Source organism: Astatotilapia calliptera, chromosome 3 (genome assembly GCF_964374335.1).
Source record: "Astatotilapia calliptera chromosome 3, fAstCal68.1, whole genome shotgun sequence".
Taxonomy (NCBI): Eukaryota; Metazoa; Chordata; class Actinopteri; order Cichliformes; family Cichlidae; genus Astatotilapia; species Astatotilapia calliptera.
This window is the reverse complement of record NC_137424.1, coordinates 1367405-1391027: the sequence shown is the minus strand read 5'-3', so window position 1 is coordinate 1391027 and position 23623 is coordinate 1367405. Positions and strand designations below refer to the sequence as shown.

The 23623-nt window shown below is 45.0% G+C and overlaps 1 protein-coding gene and 1 long non-coding RNA gene across 17 annotated transcripts in view; one reads left to right on the top strand and one right to left on the bottom strand.

Annotated features, from left to right (window-relative positions):
• The window catches only part of camk2d1 (calcium/calmodulin-dependent protein kinase (CaM kinase) II delta 1), a 75132-nt gene extending 64756 nt beyond the window's left edge, over positions 1-10376 (bottom strand). For all 16 annotated transcript variants that reach the window (XM_026159701.2, XM_026159720.2, XM_026159662.2 and 13 more), the window contains exons 1-2: positions 10056-10376; positions 8111-8205 (exon numbers count right to left, since the gene is read on the bottom strand). In XM_026159701.2, coding sequence (XP_026015486.1) covers positions 8111-8205; positions 10056-10117 — 157 coding nt within the window. In that variant the 5' untranslated portion in view covers positions 10118-10376. The remainder of the gene's footprint in view (positions 1-8110; positions 8206-10055) is intronic.
• A 6156-nt stretch (positions 10377-16532) lies between these two features.
• Positions 16533-18010, top strand: LOC145426173 (uncharacterized). Its single transcript, XR_013906903.1, has 3 exons — positions 16533-16621; positions 16716-16784; positions 17595-18010. It is a non-coding gene; the product is annotated as an uncharacterized LOC145426173 (long non-coding RNA).
• Positions 18011-23623: the final 5613 nt, after the last annotated feature.

The following is a 23623-nucleotide window of genomic DNA, read 5'->3' as shown; positions in this document are numbered from 1 at the left end:
AAACTACAAAAAAAAATTGAAAATCGTTTTTGTTTTGTTTACATATATTTCTACTTGGAGAAATTTAAGAGGTTTATCCCTCAAAACTTTAAATACAAAAAAGTTGCAAAAAATAGTTTACAACAACAGGAAACTTATTTTGAGTGTGTTCATAGTTTTATTTTGGAGATACACCAATTTTTATATACTGCAGGAAAAACAAAAAACAATCCTATGATGCAAATTTGCAAAGAAAACAGCAGGTGCATCAAAATAAACTATTTCCAGCAGTGCAATTTGAGTTCCAAGCATCCCAGCAACTATTCAGAAAAGTCAAACATGACCAGTATAGGCTTTTAAGGCCTACAAGTAAAAAAAACTACATTTCCGCGAAAATGACGTCACTTCCGGTTTCGGCCAGGAAATGGCGGACATGCGACAGTTCGCGCTGACGTCTGTTTCACTGTGGGAAGTGTTAAGAACAGCTGATCGGATCGGCAAAGCGTGTTTCTGGAATATTATGTTTTTGTTCCTGCAAGCGCTTTTTATGCAGTTTTTGCAAAGCTATATGTGGAAGGAAACCGTGACCGAGGACAAGCTGATGGCATCAGATGTAAGTACAACTCCTCCGGTTTCATATGCAAAACAAATTATTGCGCTAGCTTACACGGTTCAGGTTCTACAGGGATTTAAAAATAGTTACACAAAACGGAGCGTGCTGCTCTGACCGGCTTTAAAGGGTTAACGATGACTTTAAAAAATAATATAAAATAGTGTGCAACACCACTGAAGTTTTTTTACCTCTCTTTTCAACCAACAGCAGTCACTCTCCTCTCCAAATAACTTCTGCTTAGCTTTCCGAGCCTCCCTCGGGTCCTCTTAATCAGCGGTCTCCAACCTTTTTTGCGCCACGACCGGTTTATGCCCGACAATATTTTCACGGACCGGCCTTTAAGGTGTCGCGGATAAACGAGGGAGGGGCTAATAATCGGCTCAGTCATTTTTAATGATCGTTGAAAGCCCAGATCGTAATCGTGATTAAAATTCGATTAATTGAGCAGCCCTACCTCTTCCTTTATAGTTTTGTTTCCTGTCACTCCTCAAAACCACCGACTTCAAGAAAACCAGTTTTCCTTTTAAGGAGCTCGAGGAACCTCCCACAACCGGCGCACTTGTAGGCCATTACACGAATACACGATACAAAGCAGGGAGGTGTTTGGTAGGTGGACGGGGGGAGTCCTTCATGGGTCACGGACACATTAACCAATGAACACAACCAACCAATGGACAACGGACTGAACCATCAGAGGTCATGAGCAACAATGCCCTCCCTCTTTCCCTTTGCAGGAAATCTAAAGTAAACCAAGATAAGGACATGACTGAGAGGACAGAGTACGACTCTCCGCTCACTGAGCCAACCAGCAGTTTATTAAGGTGCAGGAGCGCACCACTGGAAGACGGTGTCCCTCCACAGGAGCACCCAGTCTGACAGACAAAGAAGCCTAATTAAAACAGGCACCTGTCCCTCAGCTGGCTGCCCTACTTGGCTAAATCAGGATTTAGAGTGAAGCCCAAAGGAATTACTCCAGTTTGTGTCTGTGGGTCAGGAGGGTTCTCGCGACTTAACAAAGCTACGACCAATGAAAGAAAACGCTGCACACTTTCCAGGGTAACTTGAAGCTAAAAAGACCAAAGTATCATCTTCTGGCAGAGTAGCTCAAGGATTACTCGTAATCCTGCCTCGAGGTTTGGAGGCAAAGCTCATGTGCATCTTAATGATGGAAAAGCTGGTGCAGCCAAACTTTCACCAAGAAGTCACTCAACTTATGGACACATGCATGACTGTACCACTGGCAACTGAGCCTCCAATTCCTCAGTCTGAATCACAGCTTTAAATCCAACCTTTGGCAATGAACCAGGTCACAGACATGAGCCATGACATTGAGATGTCTGAGGGACTTCCTTCCACGTGGATTCACCCTCAGTATGTGGCTGAGGCACCCGGACGCCCAAGAGGAACCAACTGAACTTAAACGTGAAAATGACTGTTACACTAACAAAGCTGCAGAAGCACTTGGTCACCGTGGGAAGTTAAAGGTGCATTTTAAGCAAGAGGAAACCTGTAGCAGTCCCAGGGAGGGAGGGGCATGACGGGGCTCGCGGAGGGAGGCGAGACGAACACAGGAACGACCTGCAGAATTTATCCACTCCACTTAAAAACTGAGCCTGGTTCTGCCGGAGGTTTCTTCCTGTTAAAAGGGAGTTTTTCCTTCCCACTGTCGCCAAAGTGCTGCTCACAGGGGGTCATATGATTGTTGGGTTTTCTCTGTATCTATGAGGCGCCTTGAGGCGGCTTTGTTGTGATTTGGCGCTATATAAATAAAATTGAATTGAAACCAGAGTAACTTATGCAAACTGATATTCTACAGCTGAACAGCTGAGGCCTCGTTTCCTGGACTCTGTTAATGCGTCTTGCTGTCGGACCGAAGTTGTTCTACTGCTTGTGCATCTTTCTTGTTGATCTCTTCCACGTCTCATGATGTTCTGATTTCTTATCTTCTCTCCAAATGGTAAATGGTACATGGCCTGGTTCCTATACAGCGCTTTTCTACTGGGAAAAACAAGTGTAAAGTGCACGCCTCACCCACTCGTAGAAGCACTTTTTCCTTTGTATTCATCATTAACCTGCACTCATACTCCAGGAACTTGTGGTTAGTATCTTGCCCAAGGATTCGAGGGATCGAACCACCAACTATCCAACCAGGAGATGGCCTGCTCTGCTACACCCTTCTTTCACGTTTTATGTGCAGCTAGTCAGAGCTAAAACAGGAATATCATTAATGACATTTAGCTGAAGAAAACCCAAACAAAAGCCTAGCTTCCCCATCGTTTGATCGGATGAGAACTGAGGCAGCCTTTTGCCTCGGACTGGGGAGTCCTCACGCCCGCTGACAGTTGCTCTGTTACACGGCAGCCTACTTTCTGTTTTTCATGCTCCCCTGAGTAGGTCTGATGAGATATTTTTAGCCTGCTGCACACAGCTGTGCTTCACTTAAGAGAAAGTCTGGGGTGAAATCACCAATATTCTAATATATACACAAACACTTGAGCTGATCTGCAGCACTCGCAGTGATACACAAACTGTGGCTCCCTCACTGATAGATCAGACTGGAGTTAGAGGCCATCCTGGGTTAAACACAGCTTTCCACGTGCAGATGCATCAATACCATAATAAAAACATTAAATAAAATCAGATTAGTGAACTTTAGTGCCTGCATATGGAATCCCCACCCCTACATGAATGTTGACAGCTTTCTATGCGTTTCACCTTTTATTGTTTCGAGGTTTCAACTGTTCTTCTACAAAATGTGACTTAAGTTCTGGTGGACGACTCATACCAGGACCATTTCCATCCACGTGCAAAGCATCATAAACTAATGTGTGAACAAACGTTCAGCTTCACATATCTGATTGTTCTTGCTTCCATAAAGCTTGGTGGGCATGCAGAGTCCAACTACACCGCCTGTTAAATACATGGACACACACACAGGATTCTGAGACCAGCAGCCTGAGCTCTGCACAGATTCACAAGTAAACACAGAACCTCCTGAACCTGGTCTCTCGTTGCCTGTTTGTAGGATGTATGAAGTGCAGCTTGCAGTCTGCAGGCGGCGGGCGCCCTCGGCATGAGAAGCTGTCTAAGTGATGGCAGACACACAAGGACGTGCACTTAGGGATACTGAGTCATCACTTCTGTCACACGAACAGCTCACTGGTCATTCAAGTCCTAGACCATGTGGGTCAGTCGAGACCTGAAGGATGAGCCGTGGACACAATGAGACCACGTCATGTAGAGCTGCACACGCTGCACGAGGCTCTGCTTTGTGTTACAGCATCTTCCTTTTGTAACGCACAACGTCTCTCTTTATCCACCTCTTTCATGTGTGGCCTTAGGAAGGCTGCTGTGTAACTGCTGTGTTAAGCCTGTGACATTAAATGCACACACACACACCTCTGATGGAGCACTTTACTGATGCGACCCTATAAAACCAGGACTGAGGGGTCAGGGGTCACGGCTCGTGGGTTTCGGTGTGTTAGGAGTGCTTGTGTTACGCTGTGTCTGAGCGCTGATCACAATCAACAGCACAAACGCTCTAATATACTTCAACACCTACATGACCCCGCAGACTATATTTAGCTTCCCATCTCGTTGTGTTTCCATGGGGATGAAGAGTTCACATCGAGCGGCTGGGCCTCGGGTATTTTCCAGAAGCAACAACAAAGGGCTCCTGAACCAGAGCTTTCCCACAGCCGGTGGGTCTTCAAGTGATCACTTCCACTCTGGTGAGTCCAAGCATCACTGGGTCTGACTTTGTCCTTCATACAAGGCTGCCGTCAGTGAAGACTTCCACTTCACTACATCTGGGTGTTGTAGTTATGTTCGGGATTCTTCCAGTATTATGCTTTTATTTTGAAGAGGCGGTTAGAATGCAGATGCACTCTAAACCAGGGGTGTCAAACTGGCGGCCCGGGGACCCCTTACACTGACGTGATGAACTATAACCTGTGAATTGACCTGTGAAGGGAGGATTTGTTTGTTGTTGACTGCATTGACTGAGGCATGTAGCCTCATGGGTAGTGTAGTCTGTGCTGCAGAGAGCGTGGGACTGCCCCTCCCACTGTGTGTGTTTGAGCGCGAGGCAGAGAGAAAGTACGAGTTTCTACCGACAAGAAACGGAAGATGAAAGCATGTAAATACAACAACAGCTGCAGCCTGACGAGCCCGGCTGTAAGCAAGCCGTCCAGACTGTGCGCCGTGTTCCCCTCCGACACTCTAAAGCTCTGCTGGAGCCTTTCCACGCCTCTCTGACAGTTACCGGCTACGGGCCCAACACGGAGCCCGACGGATTAGCCAGAGCAACCTTCATCACGGTCCTGACCGAGGAAACAGCAGAGTGCAAAGATGCTGAGGGATCGGCTGTGTTAGTGCAGTACTGCGCTTTTATTTTGTTAAATACAATCACAGTTCGTGCTGCCACGCGTGCACACAGAGGACCGCTGTGTTTATTTGGTGGTTCAATGAAAGATCTGTGGTCACGTTTGCAGCTTGTCTTGTTCTACGATACTTGAAATTAAATTTTAGGAAACATTTGTGGGTGTTTTGTTTTTTGTACCACTTGAACACTAACGTGTCCAAAGAGACGACGGCGCCAGCAGGGCCCACAGCTCATCCAAGTTCGACAAACCTGCTTCACAGCGGACACGAGGAAGCCTGGGAGGAGCGCTCGACAGCAGAGCACAAATGACTCCTCGCTTTAACGTTCCATATGCAAGTTTACTTCATAACTCACACAATGCTTGTGTGCACAGTAAAAGTGGCACCTGACCCAGCACTGTCCAACCACCTCGTTTTCTAGGTGCGGTGTAACAGGTAAGATCACCGTTTCTGAAGCCCCAGTGAGCCTGAAAGGAAAGTCCATGCACTGCTTCAGTGATGTTGAGGTCAGTGTTTTTCTGTCCACATGTGTGTCTGCTACGCTGGCAGTGTGACACATGAACCAACGATTTCCAGAGGGGACTGCATGTTGCATCAACATCTGACAGTACCGCACAAAGGTTACATGCATTGTTATCATTGCACTACTCACGATCGTCATTAGAGACTACAAACACATTTACTGGTAATAGCTACCTGCTAACATGTTAGCAAAACCTGGTAATGACTTTTCAAATTAACCGATGCACTCTGAGCCTCACAAGTGCCAGCTTGTTTAGGCCGGGGGGGTCTCCAGGTCTGGTGGCAACTCAAAGCTGCACAATCTCCAGTGTGAACATCAAAATTAAAATCCATTAATTGAAAACTGTCCTCCTGCCTTGGCTGCTTCACCCTGCTGGGGTGATGGTGCTGGCAGCTCAGGGCCGACACTGCTGCCAGTGCGTTCCCAGCATTGTCTATTAGTTTAACACTATTTCATAATTACTGTTCATTATGATGTAAATGAAGTGTCCACACTGTGACAGCAGATTAACATGCAGAACAGTCCCCATCACAGACGTGTAGATTCTCAGTGAGATCTATCAGAAAGCCTTCCAAGCTCAGCTGCAGCACTCTGCAACCACGTGTTCCTTCACTAGAACTACTGCTGATGTGATGTTTGCAGACACAGAAGAACTTTCAGGTGGAGCTTCTGTTTAGGACTTCTCCTCACAAAGCAGCCGTGGCATTGGTGGCACTCTGGCCTCTCCCTGAACGAGACCGTCAGTTCGGATCAGCACGCCACCGTATCTGCATGTGTTTGACTTTCAGAGCGTCTGTCCTCCGGCTGTGTGCTGACATCCTAAAGTGCTGCAGGCCAGATTAAAGGGATTTCACAATTTGAATGAAGAGATGTCACTGTGAATGTTGTGATTTATCAGAAGGTAACCAACCCATAAACCTGTAAACCAGAACGCGGTGCTTACGCGTAAGCGAGCTGTGTTTGAGCAATGTGGTGATGTGGCCAAAAGACAGCAGCATCATTTCGGCTTTCTTTGGGATTTCACTTATTCTGAAGGCGCAACCCAAAGGGCTCATCTGCATCTCTGCCTCAAGAGCTAGGATTATTTTCACCTCATGACGCTGAGTGATGGAAAACTAGGACGGATGTTTTTCTCCTGGTGAACAGCCCCATTAGATTTATATGCAATTCTTTTATAAACACTCCTCTGTCCAACTGACCTTCTTCTCCTCATTGAGCCTAAATAAGCCCGGCGTGGACTTATGACAAACTAGCTCAATATAAGCGACATGAATGTGAAACATCCATCTTTCTTATTCATGTCTGTGTCTCAAAATAAACCGTTCACGCTGATATTTACATCGTTTTCATGTAGAATTTCTTAGCCTTCTCTCTCCTCTTATATTTAAAATGACCACACTACGGACAAGCGACTGTTGTTATGCGTTGTCGTTAGCAACAGCGAGGGCAACGACGAGCATCGCGCGGCTCCGCTAGTTTATTTCCACATAAACCTTTCACAATAAAGCTGAAGATCCTGTTGAGATTTTTCAAAATAAACGGAATCAGGTGAAATTGTATTTAGGGACGAGATGCTAAAAAGAGCCGTCAGCACGCCGCCCCGCAGCACGCCGCCCCGCAGCACGCCGTGTAATGCATACAAAGAAAATCGCGGCCGTTCCAACTCATCTACCACTCGACTGCAGCTACACGACGCCCAGCTGAAAACACTTCATGCAGGTCGAGCTGCCCGAGACTCACAGAAGTTACAGAAAACAAAAGTTTTGTGATGAATATCGTTGTCAGCACGACAAACGTCTGATATCAGGGATGTGAGATCATCGTCGCTCAGCCCTGGGACAAACCATCTACCGTGCCTGCTCTCCCTTCTCATTGGTTATGATGTCCTCCAAGGCTACAAGGTTAAAATGAGTTCCTAATCTCTCAGCAGCTAAATGCGTCTTTTTCTTTTTGTTTCATTGTTGCAAGTCTCCCTTTTTAAAACCACATTTGCAAACCCTTTGCTTTCCACACAGCTGCTAGCTGCAGGGAAACCCCTGCTCCCCTCCTGAGAGGCTGCACTGCAGTCACTCTCCATCACCACGGCCCATCTATTCAAGCCCGTCTCCTTCAGTTTGTGCGCCGTGCTTCTGCCGATCAGCACTTGGACAGCAGCGGACGCCTGGGCTCCTGCTGCACGGACACTGATGAAGTTGTTTTTGTTCTGTTAGTAAGAAGATGAAAACTTTAAAGACAAAAGAGAAGCTTCTGGGTTGGACAGACACCATCACATGAAGTTCACGAGGCAACGCTCTATAATCATGTTTTAATGTGAAGACCTCATCACAAATCACCGGCGCACACAGCAGAACGAGTCGTGAAAAGGCCACTGTGACGATGCAATAACAAACACGGAAAATAAAAGTGAATTTGAAGCTGCAGGCAGTGAAACCCGACCACATCTGGCTGCTACTGAGATGACACGGGCAGCAATGGCAGAGGCATGAAAACCATAGAGCCAAAAAGAAAGAGGAAGCTGGTTTGAGGCGTGACGGGGCTAAAAAGAAGCTATTCCCTCTGAGTGAGCCACCGCTGCATGTTTGCAGTGAGAGCCTGAAGCAGCATGTACTCACCTCTAGCAGACAACTTCTTGGTGTTGATTATCTTTGCAGCATACTCCTGCCCCGTGGAGATCTTCATGCACCGCCTCACCACAGAGAAGGCCCCCCTACAGGACACAATGAAGCAGGGATCAGCCTCTGCACAACCAGACTCCTCATAATGTGCAAAGACAGCTGTGAAAATGACATTTAAAGTGTTTTCTGTTGCACTGTTACATCTGAAAGTCCCGGTCGAGTCTCGGTGTCACGAGTCCAAAGTTTCAAGAGCCATTTTACAACACGCACCATTCGACGGTGATACTGCAACAAGTCAGAGGCTGTCTAACTCCCCACTTGTCCCTTTTCAGCGTGCAGAGTGATCGTTGTGAAGCAGCTTATTTTCAGCTTCTTGTTTCTGTTCCTAAACCAGCAGCAAGTGAAGTAAAGTGAGTGAAACATGCAACGAATGAGCAGCTGTGCAGCTGCCCGTGTCCACAGCCACGTGTAAGCAGGCTTCATGCTCTGCTGCAGACACAGACAGACTTCTCTGGCATCTGCCTGAAGTCGCCGCCTCGACATCGCTGGTGCACTTTAATCACGCTTCAACACGAGCGAGCGAGGCAGCGCTCCTCTTTACGTGAGCGCAGCCTGACCCTACAGGAGAAAGCCCGGGTTAGCACCCGGCGCTGTGACGGGCTTCACTGAGCCAAACGCCACAAACAAAGCTCGACTGTGCTGAACATCATTCGTAGTAAAACTCTGCATATGAAACTATGCAAAGTCCTCATCCATGAACTTTGTTGTAGCAAAGTGGAAAAAGGGTCTGCTTTTAAAAACTTTTGAATCATTTGTCTTTGTTTCGTTTGCCTTCTCGCGCTTCTTCTTCTCTCTGTGCTGACGTTCACTGTCGCTCTTTTCAACCAATCGCTGCTCTAGCTACACAAAGTGTATTTGGGAGGCCTGTACGCGACTGACAGCTGAACATACAGGTTAACCAGAAGAACTTTCAGTGGCTGCGGTTTGCAAACTAAACCACACACAGGTGAGCATCAGGTGGATGTCAGGCAAGTATATGCACATCCTCTCGGAGCTCAGACTAAAGGTCGGGTCAGAGGTCATCAGCTGAAGCACACGTGGAAGCATCAGCAGATCCCTGATCAGCAGCCACACCTGCTTCCTGCTCATGTAAACTGGAGAAGGCTTCAAACAGGCCTTTCTAAGAAGCGCCTCGTCGTAGCAGCGGCAAAGCATCCAGTTTACATCATTCACACAACTTTGCATCCAGTGGTTCTTCAGTGAAGGCCCGCAATAACTCAAGTCTTTGTTCAGGTCAGAATAACAAAGTGAAGCAATCATTTGAATGAACCACAGTGACGTGATGACCGTTCAGGCTGACCCCAGATCAGGCCGAGATCAACCACAGCTCCCCAAAGCCAGCTCAGGTTCAGGTGCATGCGTGATGAAGCGAATGCACAGAGGGGCGGGACTGTGGACAGAAACACGTCGTTGGCGTCTGCACAGAGGGGCGGGACTGTGGACAGAAACACGTCGTTGTTTACGAGTGACCCCACTGACCCCAACGAAACCAACTTCCTGCATTTATGACACACTGACTGGTTTTTGACAGAAGTTGTCCTCAGCCGTGTTTTCTCATCAGCACGCAGCATTTAGAGGCCACACTTAAAACACGGAGCTATTTCAGTCGGTCCCTCGGACCCTTTAACGCGCTCGGTACTGACGGGCGGGGTTCATAAAGTCCCGAAACAGCCACGAAGTATTACAGACGTGGAGTCAAACACGGATCCTACAGTATCTGTGCGGCTGTTAGCCGACAGTAAGACTACAGGTACAGTGAAGTGCCCACAGCGCCGACTGCACCCTTCAAGGTGGGGTCAGGCAGGCGGAGGTGGCTCCGTGACTCCACGGCAGCAACTGAAAGCAGCAGTAACTTCAGAGACACAAAGAGTCACGAACTCACTTCCCCAGCTCCTCGTACAGCTGGTACTCGTCGGTAAACCTGGTGCAGGTTGTTGAAGCCATGCCGAGGTGATCGCTCGGTAAACAGTCTCCACGAATCCCTCCGAGTCCCAAAGAGCCACTTGTCGCGCCGGGGAAAGAAATGAAAGCGCAGCCGGGAGGTCCTGTGGGCGGAAGTCCTGCAAGCAGCGCAGCCTCCGCGTGTCTGTCCCGGTCCCGCTCGCAAACCTCGGCTCAGTCCTGGACGTCGCGACCTACTGCTGCGCTCGTCTCTGCCGCTTGGATTAGTTACCACGGTCAAGACAAGGCCACGCACACGGACACACTTCCGGTGGTGAAACCACAATAAAGCCAACTTCGGACCCGCGCTCTCACGTCCTCGTGTGACGTGGGTATTTTTGGCAAAATTAACAGCAAATATTCAATTTGAGGTTTATCTGATATTTATGTCACACCAACTAATCCTAATCTCAACGTGATTTTTTCCCTCTTTTTACATTTTGTGACTCTTAAACTAAGGTTCACGCGGTTCATGATACATATTTGATAAAATAAATTTGATGTTATTTCAATATTTCAATTATTCCACCTATTTCACGTCACGTTTGAGCACCACCGTTTTACTTCTTTTGCTTTGTTTTATTTTGTAGGAAACTAGCACAACTTCCGCTTTTTTCCGCGGGCCTGATGAAGCACAATTTCACCTCAGCGCTTCCTTATTGGGAATCCTGCACAAGGGCTCCCTCTACAGGCAGCAAGTCTGCCCTGCTGAAATCCAGGCTGTTGGTCCGCAAAACACACGGTTCTCTTTCGTTTAACAGAACAAAACAACTATTTCTGATGGTAAATAAAAGTCACAAAAATCATATCTATCGCTTATAGGTTGGTTAATTCACCCTTATTTCCACTGAAAAGGTCCCAACAACTGGTTCTGAAGGCAGGAATTAACTTAAGATAAATGGGAGATATTTGATAGGGTGGAGGAGCTGTGTTTCCACATGAAAACTGGACAAAGGTATGAAATAAAATATAGAGTGATGTGCTAAAACACAGCTTGATCCAAAACACACAGTCTGCACTCCCATCACTTTCTTGCAGCAACCTTCTGCACCAGATGCAGACGAGACAACGTGAGTGAACGATTTCCAAGTACAGCGAGTTACAGCAATCTAATCATGAGGAGATTGTTGTGGTGCTAACAGTCTTTGTGTCACTGAGGGAAAGGATGGAGTTCATTAATGTTCTTAACCTTTAAAAACCAGTTCAACACATGTAACATGTCCAAGCTGAGTAGAAATGATACCAAGATTCAATCCACGGGCTTGAAATGATACTTCTACTCACTGTGGTTTGTAAGGACCAAAAGGAATCTGTCTTTACTTTGAAACAGTCACAGAGTTCCACTTCCACAGGCCAGCCAAGACTACAGAGTTACAGTAAGCACATGAAAAGAATGGTACATTTGTCTGTTGTCAGTTTGGAAGTGTTAGCAGACTTTATGCTTACAGAAAATTTAAGCAAAACTGAGATAAATCAGTGGCCACCTAGTACAGGAAAAGAAGCTTCCTATCTGTACAGAAAGGACTCTGAGGATAAGGTCTGTACTTTGGCAAATTGATCCTTGAGGTACTTTAAAAGACACTTTTAAATCAAGTGCTGCAGTAAGATCTTAAAGAGCTGAACTGGCACCATCTCCAGTCTAATCTGAAATCAGGAGGCCGTTAGAAAGACTGATGTAAATGTTTCTGTTGTGTTACAGCTGAATGGCTGTGTGGACACCGCTTTCTCGAGACATTTTTATTTAAGACTTGTCAAGGTTTGCACTGTTACGTGTACACAAAAGGAAAAGCCACAGGAAAAGCCCTCGTTCTGTTATTTGCTTTATCTGCAGCAGCAGAGTGTTTCAGGTCAACACTGCCATGACTCACAGTCAACAGGATCAATAAGTCACCACCTTTGAAGTTCTTTTTGATACCACAAAGAGCCTTGGAAAGCCCTTCCCTACTGTTCGAACCAGCTGAAGGGACATGGAGCCACGTACAGGAGACTGAAGAGCCCTGTGGGGCCCAGAAGGTCAGCCTGCTGTTAGAACCAGCTTCCTGTTTTCAGACACTGATTTTATCTCTTGTGTGCAAAAGTCACTGAGTTCAGGCTACAAATAAAAGCAACCAAATATATTCAAAATGACTCAAGTTCAGGGGATACACATGCATCTTATGTATATAAAAGAAATATAAACTAATATAAGATAAGAAAATGAAATGTCGCGATTGAATATGGGTAAAACGCGCATGCGCAGTGCCTTTGTTTCATACGCACATGGAAAAAGCACGGCGGCGACGGAGGACGAGAAGAGCGAAAGCGGATCTTTGAATGAAACAGATGAACCTGAACTGGTTTGTAAAAATGCTGCAGCTTCAGTGGTGTGGAACTGGTTTGGCTTTCGACCGTCAGATACACAACAAAGAACATTTTTTGCAGAACATGCAAGCGGGCCGTCGTTATTACCGTGTTTTTCAGACTATAAGGCGCTCTCAAGCCTTTCATTTCCCCCAATATCGACAGTGCGCCTTATGTATGAATTCTGGTTGTGTTTACTGACCTCGAACGGATTTTATGTGGAACAGGCGCTCGAAAATCTGCCATAAAATGTTTTAGTAGGACTTCGGTAAGCTATGAAGCCGCTTGATTGTCGGAGCATGTCATCAGTCATGTCGATATCAAAGATATATCCTGATAAATGTTTTTGCCCATAGATAGATAGAGTCATATTTGTATTCCTATGCTGAACTGATATCATACACAGATGCACACAATTGTCAAACTATGTTTTCATTTAATGTCACTTTCTCAGTTTTTCTCTGTCATATATGTGGACAGACAGACAGATTCATTAACCCTTATTTAACCAGGAAGAGCCATTGAGACTAAAAACCTCTGGCCAAGATAGGCAGCAGCAGCTGTCTCAGAAATGACTCAATTAAACACAGGCAGCAACAACACACATGCAAACATAAATGAAAAAATTAAATAAAATTCAGTAAAATTCAATAAAGTTCAAATAAAAATAAAAAATCAGTTAAAATAAATCAGTCTAACTGAAACAGTTGCATGTTATGGGCCTCAAGGATTCGTAGTTTAGATTTAAAAGCACTTATTGAAATGAATTCAGGACGAAGAGAATACCGACCAGCATGTTTCATTGCAAGCAGGGAACATAGATAAGAAGGCAGCAACCCAAGAATCGCCTTAGATATAAACTGAGTTCCTCCGACTTACCAAAGCAGGCCGTCCTACCTGAGAGTATACGAGATACTGAGATTCACGGTTAGTGATGAACCTCAGAGAAGGATACACAGTATGAACCATTCAAAGACACTGAGCAGAAGCATTCATATATAGAATATCTCCATAATCCAGCACAGGCAAACATGCTGCAGCAACCAGCTGCTTCTTTGTATTAAAGGAGAAACACAACTTCTTTTGAAAATAAACTCAACTTCAGGTTTTTCACAAGGTTCTCTACATGTGGTTTGAAGGTGAGTCGTCAATTAAGAGTCCCAGATATTTACAGGTGTGAACCAACTCTATCTGTACAGAAAGCATCGTCATCATCAGTTGGCTGCCTGACTTGCTGACTGGGCTGATTATCTCCTCTCGTTTCTAAGAATAGACCTTTTCATTGAGGAACAACTGCACGGCTACATGTTGTCAGACACGCACACACACACACACACACACACACACACACACACACACACACACACACACACACACGCACGCACGCACGCACGCACGCACGCACACGCACACGCACACACACACAAGCTGTCTATTTGCATCACCATGACGATGGGTTATTTTTAGGACTGCCTCCAAAGCAGCGATCTCCTGCTCCGTGCTGCCCTCTAGTGTTAAGATGTGGTCCAAATCTATTGTGCGCCCTAATAATGATGAGTGGTGATTGAAGAGGAAGCTTGAACCCAGGCTCTGGACATTTTCATGACAAGTGACAGCGCAGACATGTGCTAACGAGAGAACATGTTTTATCATCATGAAGTCACCATGAAGCATTGTTAAAGTGTCACTACAGTAACGCTGCAGGGAGAAAGAAGTGTTGACTCGTGTTTTTAATAACACTGTCCGTGTTATGTGTATCCATTTATCATGTACGCTCCTTTGCTCTGTGGACTAAAAGGTTTCGTTGTATTCATGAAATAAACCAGAATTGCAATGACTGCATGTTTTACTGTTTTTCTGCTTTTGTTCACTCCGAGTTCGACAAAGGCCACAGCTCACGAACATCACAGAGCAGTCTCAGTGTGTTTAGCTGCATTTACCCTGAACACAATCAGCTGACTGAGAGAAACGCCTGTAGTCCTCACTTTGGTCATTGTGAATGTTGAAGGAGATTTGTTCCACCTTATACTAGTGTTTCCTGCACTTAATCCAACACTACTATGTTCTATTTAAATCCAGATTCCTTTTATAGTTTGCAGTGAAATTTGTTAAACCGTTGCTTATTGGGACAGAAGTCCAAGTTGCTCTTTACTAATGTAACGATGTAAAAGAATGAATATGGTTTTGTTGTTGTTAAATTCCTGTCAACCTTGGGATCTCAACCATGGGTTTATTTAGAAACTTTTATTTTGAAAATCCGCAGCGGAAGTCTGCTACTGGTAAACGGGCTTTCCCTAAGCTTATCCGTTAGTAGCAATGAAGCTTTTGCTGTGGTAAGTTCTTCCTCAGTCCGCCCTGACTGAATATGAGTTTAAAACATATTTGAAAATCCTCATTGAAGTTAACATGACAGTGCATTAACAGCATGAACTGCCCATACAGTAGCATCAGAGTAGATTCAGTTCTATGACCTTGTTTTGCAATTAATGGGTTAGACGGTAGGAAAAATGGACACGCTGAGCTAGCGGCTAACAGCTAGAGGAGACTGTCGAGTCTAATAATTTGAAACTTCTCTTGATAGTTGGGCGGGATCCTGTTGCTGGAAACCCATGGTTATTCATGTCCCATGTTATTGCAGGTATGTGTATTTGAAACATGTATTTGGTTGAGCTGCAGGCTAATTCTGTAATACTGCTTATTAAGTTTTGCCCAGTAGATGGCAGCATTGTTCCATTTACTATTGTACATGAAAGGAAATTTTGGCTTTGGTCTGGAAGTTTATTTATATTCACATGAATGTGCATTTAAGTGAATTAATTTCTCTTTCGTTACCTAAACCACAATGCAGTAATGTTTTTATTTTATTTTCCGTGATACATTTTGTTGCCATTTTATTTTTCAATCAATATTTGTTTTTTATTTATTTTGAGAAAACTGAGAGTTCCACTATACGATCATTTGTTTATACATTAGTAGCAATGAAGCTTTTGCTGTGTTGGGTGGAATCCTGTTGCTGGAAACCCATGGTTACTCATGTCCCATGTTATTGCAGAAACCCACAAAAGGGGAATAAACCACACCTGAGCTCTACCCATCTCGAGTCCTGAGTTTTACTCATACAGCACCGGACATAGAGACTGAGGGGGGTTACACTAATACATTGTAGATAGGTTTATTGCTGAATGACACAGCTAGCAGTCTCACACACTCTTTAGGTCTTTGAAGTTTTGTGTGTAATGGTTTAAACTCTCACACCTCACCCTTTCCTCCCAGTATCACAACAGTCTGACCCCCAAAGTACGGCTCAGTAACAAGGACTCTGAAGTCAGAACACAAAGATACAGCTGGAAGATGAATGATTGCGTTTTTTATGATGCGTAGTAAAACTACCCCCTCTTCTTCTTCTCTGTGTTGTTGTTCTTGTGTGTGTGTGTGTGTGTGTGTGTGTGTGTGTGTGTGTGTGTGCGCCTTAGAAGTCAAAGTACACATTAGCCACACTTACAAAGAACATTTTGAATTTAATTTAGAACTGAGATTACAAGTTGTAAGCAGAAATCTTACGCTCAGCCAGAAACATGTTTCCCCACTTTCACGATGCTGAGGTGTCAAATCCACAACCCCAACAGATGGTTTGACACACGCTGGGTTCAAACACTCAAAAATCAACACAACAGCAGGTTCAAGAACGGCAAGTCCCCGTTTACCTACACAGCCTCACACACTATAGATTTTTAAAGTTGTGGTGTACAATGGTTTAGCCACAGATGTGACTTCTTATTTCTAAATGTCTACACAATAATAGGCACCGTGTTGTAACCCAGTTCCTAAAATCATCTCAAACAGAAAGAGAAGAAAAATTAAAACATTTAATGTTCATTGTTCTGTTCTTACTGTCCCGGTTAATGAAAGTGAAATGAGATCAAAATAATTATTTAAACATAGAAGGGATGCAGATTATATATGATATGCTCTGGTCAAACAAGGGTTAAGTTTCTCAGAGGGTTGATGAGCTCTGATGAGAGCCTATTGTTTTACTCCACTCCTCACATGTCAGCCAATCGGTGAAGCTCTAGGCAGCTCTTGTCCCTCCTTAGTACCAGCTCCCAAGTTTTCAGTCTCTTGCTTCTACAGCCGAACAGAGCAGACGGACTAAAACTTTTGTTATCGGTAAGCTGGAGAAATTAACCTCTAACGAGTTAAAAGAAATACCATCTAAACTGATATTTTTCACAAATTATGTATTTGCACTTTTGTTGTCAAGGGCAGAGCGAAACCGGAGGGTTTACTGAGCTGTGGCTCCATGTAAATGCTGAGCATCCACTCGACGGCGGTAAGCTAAATGTGGCTAATCAGACACGTGATGTGCGGAGTGTGGGTACAGTTGTTCGATGTCTCTGAAACGCTGTTGTTATGCTAGTTAGAGCATTAACTAAGTCATTAACATGTGAAAAGCTGTAAATGGTTAAAGCAGCTAAAAATAACTTTATGAGAGATAATTGTAATCAGACTTTATCCTGCTTCCTGTTTAAATTTTGATGTCAATCAGTTGTTTTACAATACTCAGTATTGAACACTTGGAGGTAATTTTTAGTGTATTTCCACTTGTACTGGTAGGCCTATGGTACAAGCGGGATTAAGCACGTCCATTTTAATACTCCTATTTGTGGACTGAGTCCTTGTGTTTACGTGTTATTGAAATTGATTATTTGCACTTTGTTCAATTTCTGATAAGCATATTATGCATATTATTCCATTTCTTAAAAGGGGTAATATACTTATTTATTTGTGATTAGATATATATGTACAGTGAGTTATTTTGATCGATGTAATTAATGTTTACAATGAAAGTGAATTATATGGTGACTATAATTCCTGCATGTTTGCAACCTTGTAGATAATCTTTAATGTTACTGCAGGTTACAAATAAGTATTGAACCTTGATACTGTGAAATTTTGGATATTGATACTTTGACCTTTGAAACTTGATATTTTAATGTTGTACAACATGACTGAACTGATGATGATTGAATTGATGATAGCTGATCTGAATAGTAGTTACTGCACTGTGACACTACTTTAGTTTAATTTGTGAGAGTTATCCTTAAAGGGCACGTGACATATATTTGGCCATTGTTTATAGGTCAGGTTTTTATATGGGACGAATCCAAAGACCAGGTCAGCGATTCCAGAACCCAGAGTGTTCCAGTGTTCACTGGATGGCGAGCCAACCCAAGATCCTAGGAGACGATATACATGTACACGCACACTCATTTGCACATTGATGGACTACAATCCTCTACTGTACAAGTAGTACGGTAGGACAGACAATCACACACACACTCCTTGTCAGACGAATTCTATGGGCCCCACCGGTACCATTTGGACTTAAAAAAGACTAATTCTTTTACTTGTGCACAATTTTATTTAATTCTATTTTTTTTTGCTACTTTGGGGGAAATTTTTATACTTGACATTCTGTTAAAACCTGTTGTAATACTGTGTTGTTTACAAATTTCTTTTACAAGGCTTAACATCACTAAAGTACTTTTAAAGCCACATAACTGTGTTTGTCTGGTTTCTCTGCCATTCGTGTACCAGAGCTCTAAGAGTCGTTCTCAGTCTTCTGACACTAGCCCAAATTGCTTATTACTTTGGTAATTATCCATCGGTACTTTATGTAACTCCACGTAAGTGCTACAAAAGTGGCGAGCCAGCCAGGAGCTCTTTGGTGCATGAATATCAGCAGTGAAACCTCCTTAAAGTGTGTATTGTCACTGAAACATCTTTTGCTATTGCCACAAGATGGATTTTGTATTGAGCTCAGGTATCAAAGTCCCTAATGCAGTAATTGTTAGTGGTACACTCAATTCATTGGATGATGAAGGGGTTCTTGACTTTTTGAAGCAGTATGGTACCTTTAGAGCCGTCCCAGTTGTAGATCCAAACTCAGAATTTTTCAAAAACCTGATCGTCGAGTACCGAAGTGGTAACGCCATTGATGCCTTAACTGATCTTTTGCCATACACATATGAAGTTGAAGGGAAGCCCGGTGTAAAATACCATGTAAGAGCTCTCTCCAGCGTTTACACTGCCAAGGTGGGTGGCAGTGCTACTAAGTCCTACTTAGATGAAATAAAGCAGGTGGCAAAACTGAGTGGCAAAAGTTTTGAAGAGGTACTGAAGTCGATGATGACAGAGATCAGTGAAATCATTGGGAGTTCAGAGACCGATGATGAATGTATGCTCTCCTCCATGCAAGTTGATGATCCAGACAGGGAGAACCAGCTTCACCCCTCTCTTGAAACTTCTGAGATTGCACGCCAGCAGTTTTCTGAAGATCCACCCCAGGTAGGATTGATTCAAGGTGGTGCGGAGCCACACCTACCTGTTGATTTCAAAAAGAGCCCATTTAGTGCGGCAAACAGTTTCAACCCACCTGAAATTCAGAAAGTCATTGTGGAACACATCGTGAAGAAAGATGACTTGATTGCACATTCATATTCTCCAATGAGACTCCGGTCATTCTCTGGCAGGATCCCCAGACCCAGCGGTGAGACAGATTATGACACATGGCGTTCACATGTCGAACTTCTCAGGAAAGACCCTGCCATGTCTGAACTTCAAAAATCTAGAAAGATCTTTGAGAGCTTGTTGTCCCCTGCAGCTGACATTGTCAACAGACTGAGCCCAGAAGCTACACCTGAGACTTACCTTCAGTTGTTGGATGCAGCTTTTGGAACAGTGGAAGATGGAGAGGAGCTTTTCGCCCAATTCATGAACACTCTTCAGGATCCTGGTGAAAAGGCCTCTGCGTACCTCTGCCGTCTTCAGGGCGCATTGAACCTTACTCTGAAGAGGGGAGGAGTCTCTGCTGGGGATGCCGATAAACACATTCTCAAGCAGTTTTGTCGTGGATGTTGGGACCACACCTTGCTCTCAGATCTTAATCTTGAAAACAAGAAAAGCCAACCCCCAACATTCTCAGAACTTCTATTAATGCTCCGGACAGAAGAAGATAGACTGGCAGCTAAAGCTACACGGATGAAGAAACACCTTGGCTCAACCCGGCAGCGGGTTGTGGCGCACTGTCAAAAGACTTGCACTTGTAGTGAGCTACAGGCAGTGACTCAATCTGATTCTGACCCGTTGACAGATCTGAGGAAGCAAGTTGCATCCCTACAGAGTCAGCTTACTAATTTGATGGCAAAGAAACAGAAGAAAAGCTCGAAGCCTAAGGACAAGGCCGAGTGTGATTTACGTGAGATGGCTATGGCAACACCTAGCATCAAGGTCACAAGTGCGAAGCCTGCCAACTTGCGGCAGAGCACCCAGCCAAAACCATGGTACTGCTTCAAGTGTGGTCAGGATGGCCACATCTCAGCAAGTTGCAGTAATGACCCAGACCCCACTCTTGTCGCTGATAAGAGGAAGCAATTGAGAGAGAAGCGTCGCATTTGGGAGATGCAAAACACTCCATCTGCTGACCAGGATTTTTAGACGCAGTCTCAGTTGTGGGGCAAACTGGGACTGAAGCAGGTCAACATCGTCCCGCTAAATCTGGAAGTCAAGCTAAACCAAGAGCACAGGCCACTTTGAGGCAATCCCATGTTGGAGAACAACCTTTCAGACTACCTAAGAGGCTCATAGGCACAAAGAGTACAGGTCAAGTCACGATCAAAGGTAAGGTGTGCAGTTGTCTCCTTGACACAGGTTCTCAAGTGACCACTGTCACCAAGTCCTACTATGACCAGTATTTGTCTGAGCAACAGATAGAGCCACTACATGACCTTCTGGAGGTTGAAGGGGCCAATGGGCAGCTTGTACCTTACCTGGGTTATGTTGAGATTGGAATCACCTTTCCTAAAGACTTTCTTGGTGCTGAACTAGAAGTCAAAACGCTAGCTCTAGTAGTCCCAGACACCGGGACATTAACGAAGTCTTGTGTATTGATAGGAACAAACACTCTTGATGTAGTGTATGAAATGTACAGAGAGGCAAACCCAGAGGGCTACCATCCCATTCCTCATGGGTACAGAACCGTACTCAAAGTACTGGAGTTGCGGCAAAAGCAAGGTTCAGATGAAAACGTTGGATTAGTGAGGATGCGTGGCAAGGATGAAGTGAACGTCCCAGCTGGGAAAACAGTTGTTCTTGAGGGGACAGTATCAATCAAGGAATTTTACACTGAGAGATCTGCCCTGTTGGAATATCCTTCAGTATCTTCCCTGCCTGGGGGGCTTTTGGTGCAAACCTGTCTCCTTGACTTGCCAAATAACCAGTTGTGCAAGCTACCTGTAGTAGTTTCCAATGAGTCAGAGCATGACATTACCATCCCAGCAAAGAGTGTGATTGCAGAACTCAGTGCAATACAGACTGTCCTATCTCACAAACAAATTGTGAGTGAGCCATCAGAGTGTGAACCATCCAGGACCTCTAGTGTGACATTTGACTTTGCCGACTCTCCCATCCCTTCTGACTGGAAAGACCGCATTACTCAAAAGCTGAGCAGTATGCCAGAGGTCTTCGCCCAGACTGATCTGGATTTTGGAAGGACGGACAAGGTCAAACACCACATTAAGCTATCAGATGAGACACCATTCAAACACAGAGCCCGACCGATTCACCCGCACGACATAGAGGCTGTTCGAAAGCATTTGCAAGAGCTTCTCGCAACTGGAGTAATCCGCGAGAGCGAGTCCCCATTCTCTTCGCCAATTGTTGTGGTCAGGAAGAAGAACGGTCAGGTACGTCTGTGTGTTGACTACCGTAAGTTAAACTTACAAACAGTGAAAGATGCATACGCCCTCCCAAGACTGGATGACACCTTCACCGCACTCTCAGGTTCCAAGTGGTTCAGTACACTCGATCTTAAATCCGGCTATTATCAGATCGAAGTTGCAGAGAGTGACAAGCCCAAGACTGCCTTTGTCTGTCCACTAGGTTTCTGGGAGTTCAACCGTATGCCACAGGGAGTGACAAACGCGCCAAGTACTTTTCAGAGGCTTATGGAGAGATGCATGGGAGACATAAATCTGAAGGAAGTTGTTGTTTTCCTGGATGATCTCATAGTTTTCTCGAAAACCCTTGAGGAGCATGAAGCCAGACTCATGAAAGTCCTGGAACGCTTAAAGGAGTATGGCTTAAAGCTGTCCCCCGAGAAGTGCAAGTTCTTCCAGTCCTCAGTTCGGTACTTGGGGCATGTTGTTTCTCAACACGGAGTAGAAACTGACCCAGAAAAGACAGCCACACTTAAAACTTGGCCAGTCCCTCAGAACCTTAAGGAGCTGAGATCCTTCCTTGGGTTCTGTGGATATTACAGACGGTTTGTTAAAGGCTACTCAAGTATTGTGAAACCGCTGAACGATCTAACGTCCGGTTATCCACCACTGAGGAAGCATTGCAAATCAAAAGGGAGGAGTAATCAGTATCATGATCCAAAGGAGCCGTTTTATGGACGGTGGACCCCTGCATGCCAGAAAGCATTTGAGACTATCATTTACAAGCTAACGTCGCCTCCAGTCCTGGCCTTTGCTGACCCAAAGCTGCCTTACATCCTTCATACGGATGCGAGCACTACGGGCCTTGGAGCAGCCTTATACCAGGAGCAGGAGGGACAGCTGCGGGTTATCGCCTATGCGAGTAGAGGTTTGTCAAGTAGTGAGTCCCGCTATCCAGCACATAAGCTCGAGTTTTTGGCTTTAAAGTGGGCTGTAACAGAGAAGCTGAGTGACTACCTCTATGGCAATCAGTTCACCGTTGTCACAGACTCAAACCCTCTGACCTACATCCTCACCTCAGCAAAACTCGATGCAACCAGTTACAGGTGGTTGGCGTCCCTCTCTACCTTCAATTTCAGACTCCAGTATCGTTCTGGAAAACAAAATGGAGATGCCGATGGACTCTCGCGTCGTCCTCATGGCAGGCTACCTGATGACCTTACATCTCAAAAAGAGAGAGACCGGATATGCCAGTTCGCAAAACAACATCTGTCAGATCCAGACAATATTGACTCAGTCGATCAGGACGTTGTTCATGCTATCTGTGAGAGACAGTTTGTTTATCATTCAACCACCTCTGAAGCTTTGGGTGATGATGCAGGTATAACCCTTGTCGAAAGTCTTGCCATTTCTGGAGATGCTATACCTGACAGCTTTGAGCAGGAAGAAACATTGGGAGGCTTACACATCATTCCCCACCTGTCACCGGCAGATCTCAGAGACAGCCAGAGATCTGATCGGTGCATCAGACATGTTATTACCCAGATGGAGAGTGGGGAGAAACCCCCTCCCACATTGAGGAAAGAACTTCCAGACGTAGTCCTGTTGCTGAGAGAGTTGAACAGGTTCGAGCTGTGCAATGACATTCTCTACAGAACACGAAGAGAAGGCGGTAATAAACATTACCAGTTGGTCTTACCTGAAGACCTGCGAGAGTCTGTGTTGACAAGCCTACATGACAATATGGGTCATATGGGAATAGAGCGCACACTCGATCTGGTCAGAGCCAGGTTCTATTGGCCAAGAATGTCCTCAGATGTGGAGAAAAAGATAAAGACCTGCCACAGGTGTGTGCGCAGGAAAACGTTACCTGAGAAGGCTGCACCTTTGGTGAATATCATGACGACAAGACCCCTCGAGCTAGTCTGCATGGATTTCCTATCCATTGAACCAGACAGCAGTAATGTGAAAGATGTTCTTGTCATCACAGATCATTTTACTAAATATGCAGTCGCTATCCCAACATCGAACCAAAAAGCTCGGACTGTCGCAAAGTGTCTGTGGGACCATTTCATAGTACACTATGGCATTCCTGAAAAATTACACAGCGATCAAGGGCCTGATTTTGAGTCTCAGTTGATCAAGGGGCTGTGTGAAGTAGCAGGCATACAGAAGATTCGGACTACGCCGTACCACCCCAGGGGCAACCCGGTGGAGCGTTTTAACCGAACACTCTTAAGTATGCTTGGAACTCTGGAGAACAAAGACAAGTCACATTGGAAGGATTTTGTAAAGCCTTTAGTTCATGCGTACAACTGTACCAAGAACGAGGTAACTGGATTCACACCGTATGAGCTGATGTTTGGGCGTCAGCCACGGTTGCCTGTCGATTTGGCTTTCGGTTTACCTGTGAGAGAACAACAAAACAAGTCACACTCCCAATATGTTAAGG